The sequence below is a fragment of the Panthera onca genome, chromosome A2 (assembly GCF_046562875.1).
Source record: "Panthera onca isolate mPanOnc1 chromosome A2, mPanOnc1 haplotype 2, whole genome shotgun sequence".
In the NCBI taxonomy this organism is placed as follows: Eukaryota; Metazoa; Chordata; class Mammalia; order Carnivora; family Felidae; genus Panthera; species Panthera onca.
Genome location: NC_138340.1, coordinates 162631623 through 162657821, shown reverse-complemented (window position 1 = coordinate 162657821; position 26199 = coordinate 162631623). Strand labels below are relative to the sequence as shown.

General features: G+C 43.9%; 2 protein-coding genes and 1 pseudogene across 7 annotated transcripts in view; 1 reads left to right on the top strand and 2 right to left on the bottom strand.

The window, feature by feature from the left end:
- The window catches only part of LOC132677342 (GTPase IMAP family member 7-like), a 275671-nt gene that overhangs the window by 32810 nt on the left and 216662 nt on the right, over nt 1-26199 (bottom strand). The window lies entirely within an intron of this gene.
- Nucleotides 1321-6416, top strand: LOC145715316 (GTPase IMAP family member 1-like; annotated as a pseudogene). Its single transcript, XR_014137349.1, has 3 exons — nt 1321-1492; nt 4032-4080; nt 5306-6416. The product of XR_014137349.1 is annotated as a GTPase IMAP family member 1-like (transcript).
- On the bottom strand, nt 18267-25982 carry LOC145715318 (GTPase IMAP family member 7-like). Its single transcript, XM_081795104.1, has 2 exons — nt 25899-25982; nt 18267-19686 (listed from the first exon to the last, which is right to left on the bottom strand). Exons 1-2 carry the CDS (start codon nt 25927-25929, stop codon nt 18815-18817), a joined length of 903 nt encoding a protein of 300 aa, XP_081651230.1. The 5' UTR covers nt 25930-25982; the 3' UTR covers nt 18267-18814.

Genomic DNA, 26199 nt, shown 5'->3' with positions numbered 1-26199 from the left:
ATAGCCAAGATCTCAAAGCAACCTAAAGGTCCATCTATGGGTATATATATATTGCTCTGTGAAAAGAAAGAGGAACATCTTGTCATTTGCAACAACAGGGTCGAACTTGAGGGCATTATCGTAAGCGAAACAGGTCGAACAGAGAAAAACAAATACTGTATGATATCACTTTTATGTGGAATTTTAAAAAGCCAAACTGATAGAAATGGAGAGTAGAACAGTGGTGACCAGGGTCTTGGGGATGGGGGGATGGGGAGACATTGGTCAAAGAGTACAAAGTTCCAGTTACAAGATGAATATGTTCTGGGGATCTAACGTGCAGCACAGTGATTATGGCTCATCCCACTGTATCATACCTTAACAGTTACAAGAGAGTAGTTGATCTTAAATGTTCTCACGCAAAACGAGTAATGGTAAATATGTGATGTGATGCAGGTGTTAGCTAATAATACTATGGTGGCAATGATTTTGCAATATAGAAGTGTATCAAATCAACACCTTGCACCCTTTAAAATTACACAGTGTTACATTTCAATTATATCTCCATAAAGCTGGATAGGGTGTGGGGGGATAAGGTGGAGGGCCATGGGTTAGGTATCTTCACTAGAGAGAATGAACTGGCAAGACTGGCTAAAAATCAGGCCCCAGAGTATTAGGTTCAGGTTAAGTGAAAGCCCTCACTACACACGGGGAGAGGTGACTCCAGAAACTGTAAGTGAGTTAGGCAAGATCGCAGAGTTGATTCCAGAACAAACCAGGTCCAGGGCACATAGCACCATACGCTGTTGTAGCCTTCTCCCCACACAATGTCTGGCTATTTTACTCACGGCTATTTTACTCTCTCATGACCTCCTGAGAGGAGAAACAGACACTAGGGTCAGAGATACCAACTTGAGGCTAGACTAAGTCTCCTATGAAAATTCCATCCTCTTCCTGCTGTCTGATCTTTAATAGCTGAAAAGACCTCTTTTTCTTTAGGAATGAAGAGATGGCAGAGAGGACCACATTGGTGGCCTTGTCCACACTGATGTCCAGTCAAGGATTCCTCCCTGATTCCTGGGGAAGGAGACTCTCAAGAGGCCATTTTCTAGGAAAACACCCAAAAAGCAAAAGGCAACTGGACATAAGAGTAGTGGGCAGAGGCCAACACTGAGAACAAGCCTCAGAAATCTAAACTGCCCTTCATTGAGGTAACAGCCCCTCCCGGGAACAAGATGTGGTTCCACAGCGACCTTTGGAAAGGATCAGCACAGTCCCAAGCAGGGGGTGGGTTGCGCAGTGGAAAGAACGCAAAGGCACCACGCACTAGCCCACCTGGCCCATGTCCTGTCCCTTTCAATCGGCACCACTGGGCCCTCCCTCCCTGGGCTCTGAGACTTCCTCCCTGTGCTGTGCTGGCAGGAACAGCCTCTGTACTCACAACCCAAGGCACAGCACCAGGTCACGGGTTTCTGCAGCCAACAGCAGAGCCTGTCACCACTTCTGCTGGAAGGTGAGCACACAGGGGAAGGAAGGGAGCCACCTGGGGCAGAGGGGAGTCGAGGAAGTGGGGGGGTTAGGGGGGCTCTAAGGAGTTCAGGGCCTGGTTGCAGCTCACTGAGTGGGTGCCTGCATTCTACTACCTCCCAGGAAGGGGAACGGGATCTAGGAAGAATAACTTCACTCTTGCAGGCTTTTCAGGGAGCTCTGAGTTTCAGAACAAGCAAGGGAAGAAGAAATGGTAAGCATCTTCTTCAGCCGTGGAGTGCGCACACTTTTACTTGGGACTACGGACTTCATCCTGCCCTGCTCCTCGCCGGGTCAGAAAGGTGTTTGCTAGAAGCACTGCCAGGGCTGAGCACGCTGGAGAAGGCTGCAGACACTCCCTCTGAGGGCATGTGCAGCCAAGGAGAGAGACATTTCTGAGGACAAACAAGTGAGTCTAACCTCAGAACACATCGCAGAGTGGAAATCGTGTCTGTGAGCCGAACCCCACTCACACCTTCCACCTCCTCAGCCCTGTGCACCCCCAGGGACTTGCAGGAGCCAGCAAGAGTTATGAACATGGTCTTCAGACCTCTGCAGTACACGTGCTTGTGTGTCCTTGCACATCCCTTCCCCCGCCCAAGCTGCCCAGGGCTCTGTGCGCTGGGAGCCAGCTTCATCCCCACACACTGGCTATAAATGAAGGGCTTGGACAGGATGAATGGCTCAGAAACTCAGAGCAGGGACCCAATGCATTAGAATCACTCAGGGGGTTGGGGAGGGTGCCTGGGTGGCTTGGTCCATTAAGCTTTGAGCCCTGGGATGGATTCTGTGCTGTCAGTTCAACGCCTGGAGCCTGCTTTGGATTTTTCATCTCCCTCTCTCTCTCTGACCCTCCCCTGCTCATGCTCTGTCTCACCGTCTCTCAATAAAATAAGTAAACAGTAAAATAAAGTTTTTTATTAAAAAAAATCCCTCAGGAAGAGGGATGAGAGATACCGTTTTTTTAACATTTATTTATTTATTTATTTATTTATTTATTTATTTATTTGATTGTTTTTTGAGACAGACATGTGAGCAGGGGAGGCACACATGAAGAAGGAGAGAGAATCCGAAGCAGGCTCTGTGCTATCAGCACAGAGCCTGATGAGGGGCTCAAACCCACAAACCATGAGATCATGAGCTGAACCAAAATTAAGAGTCAGATACTTAACAGACTGAGCCAAAAAGGCACCCCCTTTTTTCTTATTAAAGTGCAGATCTATGAAACAAAATGTCAAGTATATATTTTAAAGACTCCCATAGATACTTCCCAAAGACAGCAGGTTCAGGAAGCAGGGGACTACATAATATCCAATCGCATTTAAGATGATATGAGTCTCCATGTTCTACATCAGTCAATGACTCCAAGCCTCTAAACCCCAGATGTCAGCTCTCAGAAACTCTGGAAAAATTTTTCAAATCCCATCCCAAACCATCGCAAACCTTTGGGAAGTCCCATAGGGGCCAGGAGTCCAGTGGATTTCCTAGAGCACACTTGGTCACTTCCATCATTGATAAGGACTTCTTGCTTTAGCTAAATTCTTGCTCTTTGCACTGAATCTTCTGGCTGTTTCTTCAGTTCTGCTGTGCAGTCAGTTATGGGAGTTTGCTAATTTTTACACACAAGATCACTATTCACCTGAGGCCTGTGGGATCAACGTTACCAAGGGCTTTGGGGAGCTGAAAGGGGCGCTACACAGAAGACAAACCTGTCATCTAACTGGTCAGAGACAAGTTATCAATCAACCCTTCCCTTTGCTTGTCCTTGTGTGTTGCCCATGGGACACAGCACGGTCACCCACAGTAGCCAGGTGTTGCCATGAAGAGGTAGCATTTGAAATGGATGGCGGAGCACAGACAGGACTCAGACAGAAACGTGGGAGAGAAGGAGTGGTCATGGGGGTGAGCGCACAGGTGGGCTGGAAAGGCCCTGAAACCTCTCCTCTGCGGAGCAGCTGACCCAGAAGGGGAGTGATTGGGACACAGGGCTGGCGAAGCAGACAGAGCAGAGCTGCGCCCTTGTGACCAGGTCCTCGTGAGATCAAGCAGACTGCATCACTGAGTGGCTATCTGTAGTAAATCCTGCCGGACTTGGGGTCATCGCTTAGCTTGAGAGGCCTCAGATTCAGGGCAGGAACACCAGGAGCCGGAAGGGAGTGTCCCATCTCTCCAGCACACAGGTCATATTTACACAAATGACACAAGCCGAATTCTTTAGTCTTCGGAGAGCAGAACACAGGTTCTTCAGATCAGCATGGGAGATAGGTATCTTTCCCAATTTTCAACCAATGAGGCTCACCAAAGGTTCTCACGGTTTGGTTCCAATACCAACCAGGTCCTTCCAGGCTTCTTCCCCAAATTCTGATTGATGTTCAGCGCAGGGCAGGAAGCATGACCTTTCATTGGGATGTCACCAGCTCTTTGGACCTTGCCTGAGCCACCTTAGGTAGTTATACCTATTCGATAAACAAATGAATGATTGAAGGAATGAAGGAACTAACAGGTTGTGTTTGGAACTCTTTCAGGTGGGCATGGGAGGACGCAAGATGGCCAGAGATGAAGAGAATGCCTACGGTAAGAACTGATCTCAGTGTGTACTTGCCCCTAGGTGTCAGCTCTGGGTCACAAGGCCATGGGCTAACTCAAGACTGAACAGACACATAGGGGCACCTGGGTGGCTCAGTCGGTTGAGCGTCTGACTCCAGCTCAGGTCATGATCTCGCAGCTCGTGAGTTCGAGCCCCACGTTGGGCTCTGTGCTGACAGCTCAGAGCCTGGAGCCTGTGTCAGATTCGTCTCCCTCTCTCTCTGTCCCAACCCACTCGCATTCTGTCTCTGTCTCTCTCAAAAATAAATAAACATTAAAAAAAAAAAAAAAGACGGAACAGAGACAAATCCCAGACATGTCCCCATGCTGGGGTGAAACAGCTAGAGCCCCAGCTTTGCATTTTTGCTGGACCTCTGCCCCTGCCCTACTGTAGGATATTAAGTGCCTTGGGTCCCAAAGGGTACAATGAGGACAATACATCTACTCGATCCCCACGGAAGATGTGGAGGGTTGAGATCATGGACTAGAGGGAACACGGTTTACCAGGTAGACTGTGTCGGTGAACAAGGATGGAGGGTTAACTGTGTCTTACTGGAAGCAGGTTTACTAGAGAGAAGAGGGAGGAGGAGGGGAAGTGGAGGAAGGGAAGAAAGAAAGAGATCCTGTCACCCAATGCTCTGAGCAACCCTGGGAGAAACAACTCTCTGTCACCCCTCCCAATATGCAGAAGACGTTGAACGCTTAGTCTAAACTCGCCCAAGCTTCCACAGCTGGCACATGCGGGGCTGTGATTCCAACCCGGGGTGTCTGGGACTCCAGACAGCCCTTCACTCCCAGGCCTTCTGTGCCCTCCCGCATCTCCTCGCTGGGATGGCCCCTGGGAGAAGTCTGGCAGAGGCCTGGGAAGTCGTCGAGCACGGAGCAGCTCTGCAAAGTGCGGACGACCAGAGGCAATGTCAGCTGAAGTCATGGCCTGCGACCATCGAGGGGGACCCTCCAGAGCAGTGTGCACCCGGTGCCGGAGCATGGACTGGGGGGCAGGTGCACGCACTGGAGCCAAAGATGGAAGAAAGGTGGCTAAAGATGCCCCCGGAGTCGCACAAGCTCTAACCAGAGCGCCTGGGAAAGGCCTGTTGGACAAGCAGAAGCAGGAGGCATCCTTGCCCTCCTCCCTCAGGAGGCACCCCGGAGCCCCGGTGGAGCGGGACGCGAGCTCTCAGGCCGGCGGCCCACGCCTACTCTGTCCTCACAGGTTCCCAGGACCCGGACGACCAGCAGCAGCCGCTCGCGCAGGAGCGCAGGCTCAGGCTCATCCTGGCCGGCAGGACCGGAGTGGGCAAGAGCGCCACGGGCAACAGCATCCTGGGCCACAGCCTCTTCCCGTCCAGGCTCGCGGCCACCCCGGTGACCAGAAGCTGCGCCCTGGGGAGCCGGAGCTGGGCCGGGTGGCGCGTGGAGGTCACCGACACCCCCGACCTCTTCACCGCCCAAGGCCGGCACGCGGACCCGGACTGCACCGAGCGGGCCAACTGCTACCTGCTCTCGGCGCCCGGGCCGCACGCGCTGCTGCTGGTCACGCAGCTGGGCCGCTTCACCGCCCAGGACGAGGAGGCGGCGCGCGGCGTCCGCGAGCTGTTCGGCGCCGGCGTCCTGGCGCGCGCCGTGCTCGTCTTCACGCGCCGGGAGGACCTGGAGGGGGGCTCGCTGCACGACTACGTGCGCGCCACCGACAACCGCGCGCTGCGGGCCCTGGTGGCCGAGTGCGGCGGCCGCGTGTGCGCCCTGGACAACCGGGCGGCGGGCGCCGAGCGCGATGCTCAGGTGGGCGAGCTGCTGGCGCTGGTGGAGCGGCTGGCGCTGGAGCACGACGGCGCGCCCTTCACCGACGACGTGTACGGCCTGGCGTGGGCCCGGCGCCACGCGCGTCCCGAGGACACGCTCCGCCTGGTGGCCGCGGGGCTGGCGGCCCGCGGTCTGGGGCGGGGGTGGGGTCGGTAGTGGGGGCGGGGGCGGCGCTGGCTGGAGGCCGCGAGGCGGGGGTGTCCGCTGGCGCTCCTGCTGCTGGGGGGCGCACTGCTACTTGTCCTGCTGCTTCTCCAGCGGGGGGGCTCCAGGCCCAGATTGAAGGAGCTGCCCTTCCAAATGCGGGGAGCCTGGAGGGTAAAGGGGCTGGGTCAAGGCGCTGAGGGGAACTTAAACCCAATTTCAAAGGAAACCTGGAGTTTCAGACTGGGAGTCTTAATGACTCAGGACGCCTTGGACACTGTATCGACTTTGCAAAGGCTCAAGTTCACTTTTAGCATTCAAATGTCACTTTTGATTATATGTACACTATTCAAATAAATGTGGTGAACTTTCAAATGTCCTTAATTCATTTTAGTAGTTTGGATGTATTTTTCCTTCTTGAAAAAATAGTGCATTGACTGGTAGTGTTTTATATAGAAAGTGGATTCATGGCAAAGGGAAACAAACATTTGTGTGCGTGTGTGAGCATTTATCAAAACGTAGACACTGCCTTAGTTCGCTTGAGTTGCTATTAAAAAAAAAAACAAAACGGGAAAGCTCTCAGTTTTTCCCCATTGAGGATGATATTACTTGTGGGCTTTTCATAAATGGCCTTTATGATGTTTAGGTATGTTCCTTCTATCCCAACTTTCTCCATGGTTTTTATTAAGAAAGGATGCTGAATTTTGTCAAATGGTATTTATGCATCGATTGACAGGATCACATGGTTCTTTTCTTTTATTAATGTGAGGTATCACTTTGATTGATTTGCATATGTTGAACCAGCTCTGCAGCCCAGGAATGAATCCCACTTGATCATGGTGAATAATTCTTTTTATATGCTGTTGATTTTGATTTGCTAGTATCCTACTGAGAATTTTTGCATCCATATTCATCAGGGATATTGGCCTGTAGTTCTCTTTTTTTTTGCTGGGTATCTGTCTGGTTTAGGAATCAAAGTAATGTTGGCTTCATAGGATGAGTCTAGAAGTTTTCCTTCCCTTCTATTTTTGGAACAGCTTGAGAAGGATAGGTATTATCTCTGCTTTAAATGTCTGGTAGAATTCCCCAGGGAAACCATGTGGTACAGGACTCTTATTTGTTGGGAGATTTTTGATAACTGATCAAATTTTACTTTCTTCCTGTTTGAGTTTTGGAAGTGTGTGGGTGCTTAGGAAGTTGTCCATTTCTTCCTGGTTGTCCAATTTGTTGGCATATAATTTTTCATAGTATTCCCTGAGAATTGCTTGTATTTCTGAGGGATTGAGATCAGGCTCATGACAGTGATGTCCACACTCACCGCTGTGTTTAACATAGTGTTGGAAGTTCTAGCATCAGCAGACAACAAAAGATATGAAAGGCATCAAAATTGGCAAAGATGAAGTCAAGCTTTCACTTTTTGCAGATGACATGGTATTATACATGGAAAACCCGATAGATTCCACCAAAAATCTGCTAGAACTGATACATGAATTCAGTAAAGTCGCAGGATACAAAATCAATGTACAGAAATCAGTTGCGTCTTACACACCAATAATGGAGCAACAGAAAGACAAATAAAGAAATTGATCCCATTCACAATTGCACCAAGAAGCATAAAATACCTAGGAATAAACCTAACCAAAGATGTAAAAGATGTGGATGCTGAAAACTATAGAAAGCTTATGAAGGAAATTGAAGAAGATACAAAGAAATGGAAAAACATTACGTGCTCATGGATTGGAAGAATAAATATTGTTAAAATGTCAATACTACCCAAAGCTATCTACTCATTCAATGCAATCCCAATAAAAATTGCACCAGCATTTTTCTTGAAGCTAGAACAAGCGATCCTAAAATTTGTATGGAACCACAAAAGACCCTGAATAGCCAAAGTAATATTGAAGAAGAAGACCAAAGCGGGAGGCATCACAATCCCAGACTTTAGCCTCTACTACAAAGCTATAATCATCAAGACAGCATGGTGTTGACACAAAAATAGACACATGGGCCAATGGAATAGAATAGAGACTCCAGAATTGGACCCACAAAAGTATGGCCAACTAATCTTTGCCAAAGCAAGAAAAATGTCCAATGGAAAAAAAGTCTCTTTAACAAATGATGCTGGGAGAACTGGACAGCAACATGCAGATGAATGAAACAAGACCACTTTCGTACACCATTCACAAAAATAAACTCAAAATGGATAAAGGACCTGAATGTGAGACAGGAAACCATCAAAACCCTAGAGGAGAAAGCAGGAAAAAACCTCTCTGACCTCAGCTGCAGCAATTCTTACGTGACACACTCCAAAGGCAAGGGAATTAAAAGCAAAAATGAACTTTTGGGGCCTCATGAAGATAAAAAGGTTCTGCACTGCAAAGGAAACAATCAACAAAACTAAAAGGCAACCAACAGAATGGGAAATGATGTTTGCAAATGACATATGAGACAAAGGGCTAGTATCCAAAATCTATAAAGAACTCACCAAACTCCACACCTGAAAAACAAATAATCCAGTGAAGAAATGGGCAGGAAACATGAACAGACACTTCTCTAAAGAAGACATCCAGATAGCCAACAAGCACATGAAAAGATGCTCAAAATCACTCCTCATCAGGGAAATACAGATCAAAACCACACTCAGATACCACCTCACGCCAGTCAGAGTGGCTAAAAGAACAAATCAGGAGGCTATGGATGCTGGAGAGGATGTGGAGAAACGGGAACCCCCTTGCACTGTTGGTGGGAACGCAAACTGGTGTAGCTGCTCCGGAAATCTGTGGAGGTTCCTCAAAAAATTAAAAATAGAACTACCCTATGACCCAGCAATAGCACTGCTAGGAATTTACCCAAGGGGTACAAGAGTGCTGATGAATATTGGCACTTGTACCGCAATGTTTATAGCAGCACTCTTAACAATAGCCAAATTATGGAAAGAGCCTAAATGTCCATCAGCTGATGAATGGATAAAGAAATTGTGGCTTATATACCCAATGGAACACTACTTGGCAATGAGAAAGAATGAAATATGGCCTTTTGTAGCAACGCGCATGGAACTGGAGAGTGTTATGCTAAGTGAAATAAGTCATACAGAGAAAGACAGATACCATATGGCTACACTCTTATGTGGATCCTGAGAAACTTAGCAGATGACCATGGGGGAGGGGAAGGAAAAAACAAACGTTAGAGAGGGAGGGAGCCAAACCAATAGAGATTCTTAAAAACTGACAATAAACTGAGGGTTGATGTGGGGTGGGAGGGACACGAGGGGTGATGGGCATTGAGGAGGGCACGTGTTGGGATGAGCACCTGGTGTTGTATGGAAACCAATTTGACAACAAATTTCATATTAAAAAAATAAAAAATAAAATTAAAAAAGCACAGACTGGGCCACTTATAAATAGCAGAAGAATTTTCCCCATGATTCTAGAGGTTGGAGGTCCAAGATGGAGATGTGATTTCAGCCAGGATCTGGTGAGAGACCTCTCTGGGTTGCATGACAGCATTGAGTTACTTGTGGTTGTAGGACTGAGTTCCTCCTCTCAGAGGGTCATCCTGGCTGCCCCTCTTGATAGGCAGTTCTCCATATGGATATTCAACATGGATATTCTCTCCATTGGGAGTATCTCTTGCTTTTAAATATTTTTTGATTAGGTCAGGTGCACCTGGTATAATCCCACCTCCCTTTTTTCCGTAAAGTTTATTATTTTGACAGAGCCTGAGATAGCACAAAGGGGGAGGGGCAGAGAGAGAAGGAGAGACAGAATCCCAAGCAGGCCTTCCACTGTCAGCATGGACCCCTACTCAGGGTTCCAACTCAGGAAACCATGAGATTATGACCTCAGGTAAAGGAAACCAATCGTCAGATGCTTGACCAACTGGAGCCACCCAGGCACCTCATTAGCATTTTTTTTTGAAATTCACAGAGAAGGATACACGAGGTGACTCTCCTCTCTCTGGCTCAGAGGAAAAAGTGCTGATCCCTCCACCTTCACCCCAGGGAAGCAGAAACTCTGCTGCAAGCCCTTCATAAATGATCTCCTCATGAAAGACAGTGATTGAGGTGTTTCCGAATGTGAGAATTTTAGGATAGTTCAGTAGACCACTTTTTCCTATTATGTTTTACTTTTTAAAAACATGAAACAGATGGTACTTTCTCTGTCTTAGCTTACTGGGGCCAGACGTGACCCACACTTTTGGTCCCTTATTCCATTCTGTATACACACCAAAGAAATTCTTTCTGGCAGGTCCCAGCTGAGTCACCTTCTTGGACAGTAAATCTGGTTGTCAGATGGCCCGAGGGTGTGCGACTAGCTCTGTTCCATTCAGGGAGAAGAATAAAGTTTTCCAACTTTGGGTTTTGGCCCCTGCTCTGGTCTCCACTCCCTCTTTACTAGGGAGTCCTAGACTTTGGATAGAAATCTGGTATTTTGCCTTTATGATTTAGTTCTTTCAATGTATACTTGAGAATCTTGGGGAGGAGGAGTCTTCGGTATTCTGAATCTAGCTGGTAACATTTGGAACGAGGGAAATGCCTTGAATATGATTGAAATGACTTTGTCCCTTTCAAATGTGACATTATTTGCGACTGGGCGGTCACTCTGAAGGTATGGTTCCAGAAGAGCAGCATGGGCAACACCTGTGAACAACACAACCTGTAGGGAATGCAGATTCTCAAGCTCCACCCCGAGCCTATTGAATCAGGCTTTGTACTTTAACAAGACTTCCCGATGGCTCTGATACATGCTAATGCTTCACACAGTATAGAGAAAAACCTGAAGAAACAGCTTCTAGACTTAAAAAAGAAAAAAAGGATTTGTGAAAACATGACAGCCTTGTAATCCAGGGTTGGTGTTTCTTTACAAGGGATTGCCTATAGTCTATCACTTGTCCGACATGCATGACAAAGCCCAGGGCTCCCTTGCTGCACAATAGAATTTATATAGTAGATGCCCAGATAATTGAAGTTGAGAACACTCTGTCTTCTTCTAGGGGAAAGAAAACAGAGAGGAAGAAAGAATAAACCAATGAGACATGTGTCCCAGATTCCACCTCTCCAGGTTCAGAAAGCAAGAGGTATATTGTCTTTTCCTCAGTTCATGGAGGAATGAAGAAGCATGAAGAATTGTATGGAAATTTGGTTGGGAGATTGTCAAGGGAATTCACCATGAGGGTGAGAACGAGGTAGCTGTGCAGCGTCTATGTTTAATTTTGCTACGTAGGCTGTTCCCCGTGTACTCCACACTGCTCCATAAGAAGCAATTGACTTAAAGTCTAAGGGACTCATTTCCATAAGCCCGCTCAAAGCATTTTTCCTACAAAAGCAACTATTAAGAGGAATGAAAAATAGAATTAAAATCTCCCTATCTCATTGTCCTTTCTCACAAATCTGTATCAGAGAATTGGTGCTTAAGAAAATGTGCACACCAATGAGAAAGAATGAAATATGGCCCTGTGTAGCAACGTGGATGGAACTGGAGAGTGTGATGCTAAGTGAAATAAGCCATACAGAGAAAGACAGATACCATATGTTTTCACTCTTATGTGGATCCTGAGAAACTTAACAGAAACCCATGGGGGAGGGGAAGGAAAAAAAAAGAGGTTAGAGTGGGAGAGAGCCAAAGCATAAGAGACTCTTGAAAACTAAGAACAAACTGAGGGTTGATGGGGGAGGGGAGGGAGGGGAGGCTCGGTGATGGGTATTGAAGAGGGCGTCTTTTGGGATGAGCCCTGGGTGTTGTATGGAAACCAACTTGACAATAAATTTCATATATTAAAAACAAGAGAGAAAAAATAAAAATAAAAATAATAAAATAGGTCTTTTGGAAACAGCCTAAAGATGGAACTTGTTTTCTTATTCATTCTGTTACCCTGTGTCTTTTGACTAGAGCATTTAGTCCATTGACATTTAGAGTGAGTTCTGAAAGATATGAATTTATTGCCATTGTGTTGCCTTTAGAGTTTGAGTTTCTGGTGGTGTTCTCTGGTCTTTGTTGCTTTTGTCTTTTTTGCTTTGGTTCACCTTTTCTCCCCTGAGAGAGTCCCCCACACAATTTCATTCCAGGCTGGTTACTGGTCACAAACGTCTATAGTTTTCCTGTGTCTGGGAAACACTTTATCTCCCTTTCTATTTTGAACAAACAACCTTGCTGAATAAAGAGCTTTGGGCTGCTTACTTTTCCAGTTCAGCACTTTGAATATATCCCGCCACTCCTTTCTGTCCTGCCAATTTCTGTGGATAGGTCTGCTGAGAACCTGATCTGGTTGCACTTGTAGGTTAAGGGCTTTTTTCCTTTGCTGCTTTCACAATTCTTTCCTTGTATGTTTATTTTGTGAATTTGAATATGAAATGACTTGTTGATAGTTGGTGTTCCTTGAATCTGATGGGAGTTCTCTGTGCTTCCTGGGTTTTGATGTCTGTCTTTCCTCAGGGTAGGAAAGTGTTCTGGTATGATTTCCTCACATAAACCTTCTTCTCTGTGTTCTCTGTCTTCATATTCTGGGACCCTTATTATTCGGATGTTGTTCATTTTTAATGAGTCACCAAATTCTCTAAATCTTATATCATGCTCTTTTGCCTTAGTTTGAGAGATAGAGAGTGAGCAGGAGGGAGCAGGGGGAGAGAGAACCCCAAGCAGGCTCTGAATTGTCAGTGAAAAGCCCACTGTGAAACTTGATCCCAAGAACTGTGAGATCATGACCTGAGCCCAGACCAAGAGCTGAATGCTTAACTAATTGAACCACCCTGGTGCCCCTCTTTTTTTTTAAGTAAGCTCTACACCCATCAACATGGGTCTCAAACCCATGACCCTGAGAGTAAGACTCAAGCACTATATCAACTTAGCCAGCCAGGTGCTCAACAGAGGAAGCCAGGAAACAGTGGAGGCAGGTTTTCAGTGTGCTGAGAGAAAATGACAATCAACCTGAAATCCTAGTCTCAGAGAAAATTGCTGTCAAAACTAAGGGCAAAATACATACACCCATTTCAGGCAACACAGACTGGCATTCCTTGACAATAGCACAATCTTATTACAGGAATTTGTAAAGAATGTATCTGAGGCAAGAGGAAAGTAATCCAGATAGTAAATCACAGGTGAAAAAAAAAAGGAAGTTTAAACAAATGCAAACTGTGTAAAATAATACTAATGCTTCCAAAGGTTTAAAGGGGGAGAATGAGAAAATTAAATATTCAACAATAACAATATATAGATTGGGGTTGAGGGTGGGAATGGAATTAAAATGTTCTAATTTGTTGTATATGAAGAAGATTAAAACGGATTTCTTGAGATTTTGAACAATTAAGAATGTATGTTGTAATCATTGGGTGATTACAGGAAAAGCATACATAATTTCCAAACTAGGAGAGAAAAACACAAAATGTGAAAAAAAAATCCAAATCATTCAAGTTAAACCACACAGAGGAAGGGGAAGAAAAAGAAATATGGAACAGGTTGGACAAGTAAAAGCAAAGACTAAAACTTTAAATATGCATCCCCATAAGTCACAAGTTTTAACTATGATAAATGCACCAATGTTTTCAGTTAAAAAAAATAAAGAGTTTTGGAGGGAACTGAAGAAGAAATCCAAGTCAAAAACGTTACGTGAGGGAAAACTTGAAAGCAAAAGTGTAGGTAAACCTACAAGCACATTCTAAATAAATAAGAACAGAATATCAAACTACATAGACTTTTCATTCAATAATTCGCGAGAGCTTATCATGTGCCAGGCACTGTTCTGGGCAACTGAATACATCAGCAATTAGAGCTGGTAAGGATCCTTGCCTTTCTGAATCGTTTAGTGGTCCTTGAAGGAGCAGAACATGAACAAAAAACAAATTTGTAAATTACAAAAGATATGAGATGTTCCCTTGTAAAAGAAGGAAAATCAGAGAGGGAGGGTAAAGAGTGGGGAGAGTAGAGAAGATGAGTTGAATGCACACCACGGTCTCGAAACACCTGCCCTGTTCATCAGGTGTAAGTAGTCCCACTCGTCAAGACAAAACACAGTTTTACATTGATATGCACCACAAAGGGAGGCATCACATGTATAAAGGGAATAATCAAATCACAAGAGGAAACAGACAAATCTCCATGTATGGTGACAGATTTTAACACACACCTCTCGTTGCTAGAACAGGCAGATACAAAAAAATCAAAAAGTACACATGATTGATAAGTTAGACCTAATGAGCATATGTAGACTATTTCATGAAATTTCTGAGCCACTTGTTTTCAAGTACATAGGAAAAATTTATTAACGTTGTTCTTATGTTTGTCCATGAAGAAATGCTCTAAAATTTTTGAAATACCATAGACAACATTTCCTGACCACAATGTAATTAAAAGAAAAGTAAATAAAATGTCATATGTTTAGCAATTGGAGAACACAGTTTTAAATAACTGATGGGTCAAAAGAGACAAAAACAGAAATTGATCAATATTTGGAATGAAGTGTAATTAAATTACTGCATTTCAAAGCCTATGAAAAATTACAATTTAGCTTTCAGTGTGTATTAGGAAAGAGAAAGAATGAAAATTAATCAGCAAAATACATATCTGCTTCAGATTCTGTGTCTCCCTCTCTCTCTGCCGCTCCTCCACTCATACTCTGTCTCCCTCTCTTTCTCTCAAAAATAAATAAACACTTTAAAAAATTATTCAGTTTCACTGAAGGGTACATTTTCTACAATCCCTGGCATATACCTGCTCCCGGAGAAGAACCTGCAGTGTAGACAGGGCTGCTTAGAGCTCTCCCCAACCTGCCCTTCTCCTCCTGTCCTTGCCTTGGCTCTGATTGCTCATGGGCTGGGGGAGAAGAGGCAGGAACACTGAAGACCAGTCAGGTGTAGTCTGGCCTTGGTGGGGGTGGGGGATGGTGGCAGCATACTTAGTGCCTCTTCCCCCGCCCAGGAGACCTTTAATGAGTCTTTAGAGAGTCTTCCCTGGGAATCTGCAATCACAAGTCCAACAGACGGCCACTCTCTCCCCTCCCGCCGATTGCTTCCATGTCTGTTCCTGGTGCCTGGACTTCCAGACCTCTGGTCCACACAGAAGCTGTTGGGATCCCTGCTGGGCCCCTGGGCAAGTCCCCTTCAAACTGGCTTTGGCTGCCTCCCTACTGTATGGCCCACATTTGATATGAGGAACCTATACTTTTGCCCCCCCTCCCTGCTCCTTAGTGAAAGTTTTGACTGCTTCCAAGACAGCCACCACCGTGTGTACCCTGCTCCCTCCACAGAACACAGCAATAACCTTCATGTATCCCATGGGACCAGCAGGGAGCAAAGCCAAACTCCAAAAGACACACATCAAGTCTCTTAACATACACCACCCACATCCGTCTGGCAGCATCAAAGTCCTGAGGCCACCTCACTAGCTTTCGGGAAAAGAAAACCTCCATCTCGCTGGATATGGCACGCAGAGAGGAGTCCCTGTGGGGCTTCCCTTATATAGTCACACGGTTACACCTGGGTCACCTTCTGCACTGGGGGGATGATTGCTCTACAGATGAACCCCAAGAATTGACCAATTCAAATTTGTCATTGTACCTATAATTGAAGCATTCTCTTTTAAAAGTCATTCCTCCTGGGATGCCTGGCTGGATCATTTGGAAGACCATGAGACACTTGATCTCAGGGTCATGAGGTGGAGCCCCATGTTGGGTGTAGAGATTACTTAAATAAAACCTAAAAAGAAAAAGTCCTTTCCTCTTGACCCCTTCAAATATCTATCAAATTAGTTGAAGGAGGGGCGCCTGGGTGGCGTAGTCGGTTGAGCGTCCGACTTCAGCCAGGTCACGATCTCGCGGTCTGTGAGTTCGAGCCCCGCATCAGGCTCTGGGCTGATGGCTCGGAGCCTGGAGCCTGTTTCCGATTCTGTGTCTCCCTCTCTCTCTGCCCCTCCCCCGTTCATGCTCTGTCTCTCTCTGTCCCAAAAATAAATAAAAAACATTGAAAAAAAAATTTAAAAAAAAAAAAAAAATTAGTTGAAGGAATAAATCTCACAAAACTGGTTCCCGCTTCTTCCTTTGGGCATCCTATGTGGATCTTCTGGCATATAGCTTTTGACTGTGTGGTATTGGAAATTAGAAAGATTCAGCTGAAATTGGAGATATTTATGTTAATATCCACCCACATTTACCCCAAGCCTTTCACATAACCTTCGGACCCAGATTTCAAGTTAATGCAGGTCATTTACATTGGACCCTACCTTTGACATCTGATATTCAACTTGTCACAAACCTAACTGAACGCTGTTGCTCCTGACTCTACCCTTCCCCTGAAAATCTTACCTGTCACCCTGAACTTTCCTGTTTCTGAACAGAAGCATGATCATCCTACCCATCACCCACATGGACACATCCTACACATCCTTCACAGAAGACTTCACACCTAAATCCTTCCTCAGGTCTTCTTCTATAAATCCTTGTTTAAATGCCCCATCATGGGTCATGACTATCACCTATTTCAACAACAGGGATCATGCACACATTAAGCGCTGGAAATACCACAGTCTTCAGCACTGAAATAGAACCATCTTCAGGGAAAACTGGGACATAAAATATGTTAAGAAGTGAGTGAGCAATATTTCAATTGTCAGGTGAAGAGATAATGATTTATCTGATTTACTCGTTTTTCTCTGGGTATGTGTTGCCTTCCAAAATAGAACCTAAGGTTGGGAAAAAAGAAATTAGCTCACATAAGCTGCACATTAAAACGGCCCTCACACAGGTTAATTGTATTAAGAATGCTTCTGCATATCTCTGAGAGAAAATATCTTTTAAACGGTTCTGAAATGAAAAAAGTCAGGAGAGCATGAATACTTACCTCTCTAGAGATACCATCACACAGATGAGTCACTTACAAGGAAGTACTTTTGAACATAAGAACTGCATGATGGCAAAGAGTACTTTGTTCTCACTTTGTCTTTGACACATGTTTTCTCAGGAGAGGATTTTTTCTTCCGTGTTGCTTTTACTGCGTTCTGAATACTGGTGATGAATCTTAGAATGAGCTGGTATTTAGATTCTTAAGTTTTCCAGAGTTAATCTCTAATCTGTCTCCTGAAAAGTCACTGATATGGTAAATACTCTCAGTCATGTTCACAGACAAAACAAAGGACAAATAAAAATTCTAATAATTTGGATTTGGGATGTCTGCAATCATTGTGAGTGACTGACAGTCACCAATCTAACTTTGAAATTTCTCTATTATTTTAGCAAGACAGAACCTTTCATCTACTTACTGCAAATGTCACAGCATGGAAGGGTAAAAAGAGATTTTCTGGTGTCAGAAAACAAGCACTAGAGGGAATGTAAAACCATCAACAACAATAAAGATGCTCTGAAAGAGAACTGAGTACCATAAGATTTATCAATCAGGTTCTCACGGGGAAAAGATAGTTTGCTCTCATTAGGTACTTGGAGAAAGTTTAGAGAAGGGGCCTCTTACACACTGTGGACGCAGGGAATTTGGAAACCACAGTGACATTGATAGTATCGATAAGAAAATTGAGTCCCACCTGAAGGGGTGAAGAAAGACTGGAATGCAGAAGAAGAGTTGGGTAGAAAGGCCACCAAGGGAGGAGCTGTGAGCTTTGGCGTAGGGTTGCAGTTAGTCAGAGATGGCCCTGCAGAGAGAGAGGTGGGGGAATGGACACCCCAACCTTGCTTTTCTACTTCCACAGGGCCTCTGACTTGGACTTCCCATTGGCCAGCCAGGCAGAAGTCAGAGAGCAAGAGATCCCACCGATGTAGTGCAACTAGATCAGCCTCAGGGGGCAAAGAGCTGGGTGAAGTGTGATTCTGCAGAGGCAAATGAAGACTATGTGGCCCAGATGGGATTTTTCAGATACAAGTGGAGACATTTTAAGTTAGGATGGTCCCTAAAAAAAGAAAAGAGAGAAACACAGTAAGAGAATCCTGTGACTTTCAGATCTCCATGAACCCCAGAACAATCTTTCCAGAGAAACCCGATACCTCCCTAACATAGTACTTGTGGCCATGCGGTGCAACGACGCATGTGACCAGTGGTTCAGACACTTAACATGTGCAGGATTTCTGATTTGAATTTTCCTGAGTCTTTGAACTCTATATGCCATTGCCTGATTATGCCAACTTTGTGTGAAGAGGGACAGGTGGCAAGGGGAGGCGGTGGGGACTGAGAGCTGGAAAGACGCTTCGTTCTGGTTAGTTCTCACTGCATAACAAACCATTCTGAAGCTCAGTGGTTAAAAACAAAAACCATCATTTATTTGTTCTCATAAAGCTGCCATTTGGGCAGGACTCAGTGGGAATGGATCATCTTTGCTTTCTGCAACTTCGCCTGAGATGGCGGGGCAGCCGGAAGGCCCGCTTCTGTGTTGCCTCATTTGCATGGCGGGCAAGTTGGTGTGAGTCACAAATGAAAGGTGAGCTGGGAAGTGGGCCAGTGACTTCAGGCCCTCTGCATGGGGGCCTCTCAAGAGGCAGCCTGGGCTTTCTCACAACATGACAGTCAAGTTCCAAGGGCAAGAACCCCAACAGGGCAAGGAAGCATTGCCCACATGTAACCTTAGAGTCACAAGGTGTTGCTTCAACCATCTGCTATTAATTGAAATGGTCCCAGATCTGCCCAGTTCCAAGGTAGAGGACACAGGCCCCGCAAGTCAGTGGCAGGAGTAACAGGGTCAGGTTATAGGAGGAATAAGTAGAAGCTACTGTCACAGCTATCTATGGAAACTACAATCTACCACTATCGCAAATCATCATAAATTCAAAAGAAAAAATGAAATGTTCTTTACTGCCAAAACATATGCCATATTTTTGAAAGCACCCTCCTAATCCCATCTAAAACATGTTCAAATATGCCCTTCTCAGCTTCTTCCCTGATGTTTTTTAATTGTTCATCATAAATCCTCTTTAGCCATTTTATTTTTTCCTCCCGTTCTTCCTGTGATTTATCAGCATATTCCTTTTCTACTAGTTGAATTTCATTATTTAATTGATCGGTGTAGATCTTCTTCAGGTCTTCTTCCCGTTGTCTCAGCCTCTTCTCTGTGTCCTCGTAAATGGCATCAGTAAAGTAATCCCCTCCGTTGCTCTGCACCATCTCCTCTATCAGCTCCACCAGCTCCTGCACTTGAGCTTCCTTCTTGGCCTCTGAGGCTCTGTTGTTGAAGGCACAGCAGCGGTTCCCACATTCTCTGATGATGTTTTTTAGCTTCACATCTGCATCTGCTAAGAAGTCACTCAGACTCTGCCCCTCCAAGTTATCTTTGCCAGTGAACAACACGATCATGTGCCTCAAGGCTGGCTTCCCAAAGACATACTTGATCAATGCCACGGTCTTCTGCTCTTCATCTGTGTAGCGGCCCAGATGGATGACCAAGACGATGGCGTGGGGCCCAGGGCAGGAGTAGAGGACACACTGGCTGATTTCCCTGCATGTGGTATCCAGGGTCTCCTTGGTGTCAAAGAGCCCTGGGGTGTCAACAACAAGAAGTTTTCTCCCCTTCCATTCCTTGGATGCTTTTTGACACGTGGGAGTGACAGCATGGGGAGCAACTTTAGACTCAAAGACTCTACTCCCCAGGATGGTGTTTGCCGTTGCACTCTTCCCACTTCCAGTTTTCCCCACCAAAACAATCCTCAGACTGTTGTCCTGAGGGTCTGCCATGTCATAAAAAAGGGAAGGAGAAGAAAAAGAGTCAACGAAGGTAAGTGGAAACCATCACATTCCTCTTATCTCCTTTGTGTTTCTCCATGAAAACCTGCAGTAGTGTACTATCCATGTTGGTCCCATAAAGACAAAAAGATGAAACAATTCACTCACCATGGAAGAAACAATAAAGTAGTTAAAGAGTTCCCCTACAAAAGAGTACCAGATCCAGATGGTTTCATGGGGATCTCACTTAACCTTTCTTAAACTATTCCTGATGACTTAAAACAAAAGGAAATCTTTCCTGTTCTTTCTATGCCACAAGTATGATATTGATCCCAAAGGCTAACAAAGATTTCACCAATAAATAAAGCTACAGACATGTCTCATTTGCGAATACTAATGCAAAAATCCCAAATAAATTGTCAGACACTAAAAAGTAATACCCCATAATTAAGTGTGATTTCTTTCAGAAATACTAGGGTGGTTCAATATGAGAAAATGGATTGTTACAATACATCCCCTTTAGTAGAGTTAAGAAGAAAAATACTTTGATGTAGAACAGACATTTCCCCAAATTCAATGCTGTTTTAACAGATACTTCTTTAATGTGATTTTATAGAAATATAAATTTTAACAAATTTGTCACCATTTTTTCTCTGCAGCTAAAATAGTTGACTATTAAGTTCATTTGGATGAATGAAGAAAGAAAAATAGCCTGTAGAGTCAAAAAAGAGAAGAATGATGAGGGAGGGCCATCTCTACCAGGTAGTAAAATATCTTACCCCTATAATTAAGGCAGTATGACATGTGTGTGAACAGAGACAGAACAGAAAACAAAAACAGACAATTCAGAAATAGTCCTAATTGGTCTACTATATTCATGAGTATCCAGTTAAATGTATTACGTTACATTTATCTTCAGTAAAGCAGCATCTCACAGCAATGGGGAGAAAGATGGACTAATAACCAGCATTGGGATAACTAGAAAACCACACAGAAAAAGACAAAACTGCACCCACGTCTTCACGCCATTCACTTGCCAAATACATTAGAAATATAAACACTAAAAATCAATCCACATAAATACTAGAAGAAACTCAGACAAATCCTTTGTAACCTAGGGGCGGGGCAACTCTTTCTAAGATTTGAAAGATTGTAAGGAAAAGGATTCATACATCTGACTACATAAAGACCTAAAAGACAAGGGGAGACAACGAACATCACAGACAATTAAAATACGAATGTCAGATTATATCAAAGAGGGTGAATTCTCCCCTTACACAAAGAATACCTAAAAGCAGAGAGGCAAATTCCAATAGCTCGATAGAAAATGGAGCAAGACATAGGAATAGACAGTTCAAAGAAAAAAAAGAAATGCCAATGCTCCTCAACTATGTAAAAATATATGAACACTCCCTTAAAGTAGAGAAAAATAAATTCAACATAGGAAAAGAAAATAACTAAATATAGTAAATTAAAATTACACTGAGATACTATTTCTCCACTTACGGATTTGGCAAAAATCCAAAAATTTGCTGCTATAATCAGTCAGTAAAGGTTGAGAGGATACAGGTTCTCTTCTCCATGGCTAATGAAATTGAAAAACAGTCTAAAACCTACAGAGGAGAAATTAGCAATATCATACAAATTACATATACATTTATTCTTGGATTGTGAGTCCCAATTTTAGGATTTATGCCTGTAGTGGTAAAGGGCATATCACCCCTAAACGTGCAATGTTGGCATACAGACTATTTCTTTTTTTTTTTTAATTTTACATTTATTTATTTTGGAGAAACAGAGTGAGACAAAGCGTGAGCAGGGGAGGGGCAGAGAGAGAAAAAGATACTGAATCTGAAGCAGGCCCCAGGCTCCAAAAATCAGTTAGCACAGAGCCTGACACGGGTCTGGAAACCACGAACTGTGAGATCATGACCTGAGCGAAGACGGACGCTCAACCGACTGAGACACCCAGGGGCCCCGGCATACTGACTATTTTAAATAAAATTAACTTAAGATACAGCCTGTATGGGAAGATTACTAAGACCCTCTTCTGTCCCCCTGCAAGCAGGAAACAAATCTCCCGTGTAAAAGGTGCCCTTCCTGTCCCAGGAGGTAAAGAGACACCCTTATGACCAGGGATGGGAGATTTAGAGCCAAGAAGACTGTATAAACAGCCCACTACTTTCTACTAATTTACTACCCCAGCCCAAAGTCTCTTTAGAATTCCTCCCTAACAGATGCTCCCAAAGTTAAGTTTTCCTTGTTTTGTCAATCCCTCACAGATCCATCGTCTCTTTGCCTAAAAAGTATAAAAACTGCCTGCCTTGGTCAATTCTCTTGGTCTTAGTTTCATTACTGAGCATTTGTGCACACTGCTTTTTTTTTCTCTTGTTAATCTGCCTCAAGTGAATGTAATTCTTAGTGCAGCTGGAAGACTTTGAAGGGTAGAGGAAGAAATTCCCCTTCCTCATGTCCCAGAGCTACACTGACAAAAACACAGGAAAACATTGGCATATGTTTATTCTCTGTGTCACTATTTGTAATAATTAAAGACAAAAAATCCACCAAATACCCACCAGTAGGAGTCTGGTTGAATAAACTAAGGTATATACACACAGTGATGTACTATCCAACTGTAGAAAGGAATAAGAAATACCTCTCTATGCCAGGATGGAGAGATATCCAGGATATTTCACTAAGCAAAAAAAAAAAAAAAAAAAAAGGCAAAGTGAAGAAAATAATATTTACTTTACTGTCATTTCTCTAGTGGGGAGGAACATGAACTGTAGGTACAAAGTGCAACATATATTTCATGCACATGAAAAAGCAATGGCAGATCATCTGAACCGTCACCAAAGAAGTTGCTGACAGAGGGATGGGAGGAATAAGGCGGGGGACAAGGTAGAAGCTGGAAACTGTTTTGAATATACTTCGATTTCATAGATTTGTCTTGAAAGCATGTACTTCCTTCTTTTTGAGAGTTCGAATTACAGCTCTTTTCCTTTATGAAAGACCTACATGTGTACTTGCTGTTGCTGGCTGACATAAATTCAAAGAGGATTTTTCATTTGTACAAAAAAAAGCTGAACACGAATACAGCGTTCCGCATTTGTTTTACAGCCAGTTGAGCTAATAGAGAGGCCGAGTGGGTCGTTGTCCACGCCAGCTGCCAATCACCTTCCCCGGGAACCTCACACAGGGGTTCACCATCCAGCCACCAGAGCTGTGAGCCAGATGAGTATGTGGGCTTTCTCTCAATTGAATTTGTGCATCTGTTAACAAGTTGTGTCTAAAAGTATCAGAAACACATAAGGGAGGTTATTTGGGGGAGATCTGGGAATGCGCACCCTTTTTCCATGTACTTTGATAGTAATGGCTTCTATCCTTTATGTCATTTTGTTTCATAAAAGATTTCATAGGAACGTTCTGCTTGTGGAAAGTGAGGAACATCTGTAAATAGCTTCATAATTATAAACAAAAACTATATTTTAAGATAACTAGTAAAAATCAAAAGCAAATTAAATACATAGTAATTGGTGTAATAGACAAACCACACAAAGAATTGGTCCAAGAAACTTGAAAATGCAGTTGCTTCATTGGCTAATGTCCTAATGGGATATAGTTTAAGGCCAAATAGGGGGAAAAAACGTCAAGAAAATCTTAAATTGCTTTCAGGAATCCTGTCCTATACTTAGCTTTTTGTGCACATGTGTAGTTTTGAAGCCCAAGGACAAACCCAGTGGCAATGAACACCCTTAGCACCCATACTGTGCCCTTCAAATGCCATTTCCCACCAAAAACTTTAGGACTCTTAGGAGAAGGTACCGATTCCAGATGTGGGCCATGAAATGTACACTTGGATCCTAGACTATCTACTCATACTAGAAAGCGAGGATTCTACCAGAAACTACTCAGACCGTGGGACGCCTAGCTAGCTCTGTCAATACAGCATGCATCTCTTGATCCCACGTTCGTGAGTTCTAGCCCCACATTGGGTGCAGAGATCACTTTCAAAAAACAATTTTTGGATCTTACCGAAAGGACTACAGAGCCAACTTGAAGAGGTTGACTGGACAGACAGAGATGGGGTAATTTGTGTACCAATGAGAATAATAATTTCAATGGATTAAAATTCATCAAATATGTTGAAGTTCATGAATTCATAACAATACCAGCAACGCAAAAGAAATGAAGTGTTCTCTTTGGGGTATGCTAGGAAATGATGTCATCAGTCTGAACATGGACAAAAAAGAATCAAGCATTCCTTTTGTCTTATTAACTACACCTTATGGAAATGAAAGTATGATTCAGGGGAACTTTCTTTTTAAAGGATTATGCCATCCAATAAATGAAGAAAGAATGATAGAATTATAATATTATAATTTGCGACCGTTAATGAAACAAAGTTAGTCTAGGCTATCATTACTGTCTGCTACATTACAGAAAGAGACAGAAGAATATATAAGGTGCCTTCTGCTGGACGTTTACAACTGCACCTATGAAATATTGCCACCCAATAACCAGGCAAGCCTTAATCTGATCAAGCCTCTCCTTAAATTTAAATTTATACAAACATTGAAACTAGAAGAACATGTCATATGACATCTTGAGGATTTAACGAGCAAAATGTACACTGTCCAATTCTCTTGGATAAAGATCAACCGTTTCTTTAAAAGACACATTTTACAAAAAGAAACAGAAAGGTGAAAACTTATTTATCAAATTAAACTTAAAATAATTGCAATTTATAAACCATATTTGGAGCTGATTTCAATTTTATTTTTAAAAAAAATTTTTTTTTAATGTTTATTTATTTTTAAGAGAGACAGAGACAGAATGCGAGTGGGTTAGGGGCAGAGAGAGAGGGAGACCCAGAAGCAGAAGCAGGCTCCAGGCTCTGAGCTGTCAGCACAGAGACCGACGCGGGGCTCGAACTCACGAGCTGTGAGATCATGACCTGAGCCGAAGTCAGACACACAACCGACTGAGCCACCCAGGCACCCCTGATTTCAATTTTAAAATCTATGAGACAATCTGGGGATTGGAATACACCTGGTAATTGTTTAAAAATTCTAGTTGCTTTCTGAAGTCTGATCATGGTATATTTTAATGACCTTTATCTCCCAGACATACATATGTAAATATTTACTGATAAAATGATAAAATTTTTAGTATTCTAGTAATTTAGTAATTTTTAGTATTCTAATGTTTGAAGTGTATTAATTATTTAGTTAATTTATCTCTACACCCAGCGTGGGGCTCGATCTCACAACCCTGATATCAAGAGTCCCATGCTCTTCCCACAGAGTCAGATAGGCGCCCCCACTCTAGTTTTTTAAATGAGGAAATAGATGTGGCTCAGAAATGCTGAGAAAGTTGCCCAAGGTCACTGCGCTAATGGGCTTTGGGCAGAGGAGGGATCCAATATAAAGTATGTCTGACCCCTATGCTCATGCATAACCCTTGCAAGCTCTGGCCTCTTCCTGGTTCCTTCTCAGGTCCTTGATTCTACATTTCTGTTTACATTGGATCAGAAATAGATCATGGGAGGCCAGGGGAGGTATTTCACTCTCTCTCCAGAAACGTGAACTAGTAGCAACCCTGGAATTAGGGAAGGCAACCAAAGGGCTTCACACACATTTGTTTTCTATAGAATAGCTCATTCTATCCCCAAGGCACCCCTTCCTTACCTCCTCTGTTACACTGTTGATCACACCATTTCTCTCCTTAAATGTGGGAAAGGACACCGCCAGCTGAATTCTAGACTTCCTGTGCCATTTGTGACCTGGGAATCCCGGGGAATTTGATAATACCACATGCACACCGTCTGGGATTCAGATTTTCTTTCAGGTAAGAGAGGGATTGGGCCAGACTTGTCTCTAAATTGCCTTCCAGCTCTAAAGACCTGCCTTGAGGACACTAGTTTCCCACTAAGGGAAATGAATGGGGTGTCAGGCAGCACTCACTCTGTCATGACAGCAAATGATGGAAGATATGCTGTTCAGCAAGTTTGTCCTGATAAATAGGAGACGTGTGGACATGGGCCACTCAATCTCCTCAGTCCCACCCTGCCTTCTACCAAGACCCCTGTGGTAGCATCCTCATTGCTGGGCTGTTGGCACAGTACCCAGCCCCTTCTAGGACCAGAACCCACACCCATGCACACCCCTATGTCCTGCTGCCCCTCACGCCTCCATTGCTCCCAGGCCAGGCTCACCTTCTTTTGAAGGAGCTAATAAGTTCCCCATTGTTCTCCAAAGAATCTGTTTGAGCTGCTGCTTTTGCTTTCACTGTGAGGAAAAAGTGTTTGCACCCTTTAAACCTCTGAAGCAGGAAGCTCAGATTGGGTGGAGCTAGTGAAGGAACTATTTGACTTTAAAGAGACAGAAATATTGCCCTATAATTGGAGGAGTGCTTTAGTTTTACCAAGGTGTAAGCTTTTTCTCCATGTGCCTGCTCTCACACCAAATTTTCCAAACCTATGTTGGTTGTTTGGGGTTATACTGGTGGATCCCAAA

What these genes read in the sequence shown, in the direction of transcription:
- LOC145715318 (XM_081795104.1), bottom strand. Translation starts at nt 25,929, where the DNA reads ATGGGGAACTTATTAGCTCCTTCAAAAGAAG. An exon ending in ATTAGCTCCTTCAAAAGAAG is followed by an intron (nt 19,687 to 25,898) that starts GTGAGCCTGGCC and finishes ATGACATGGCAG; the next exon opens with ACCCTCAGGACAACAGTCTG.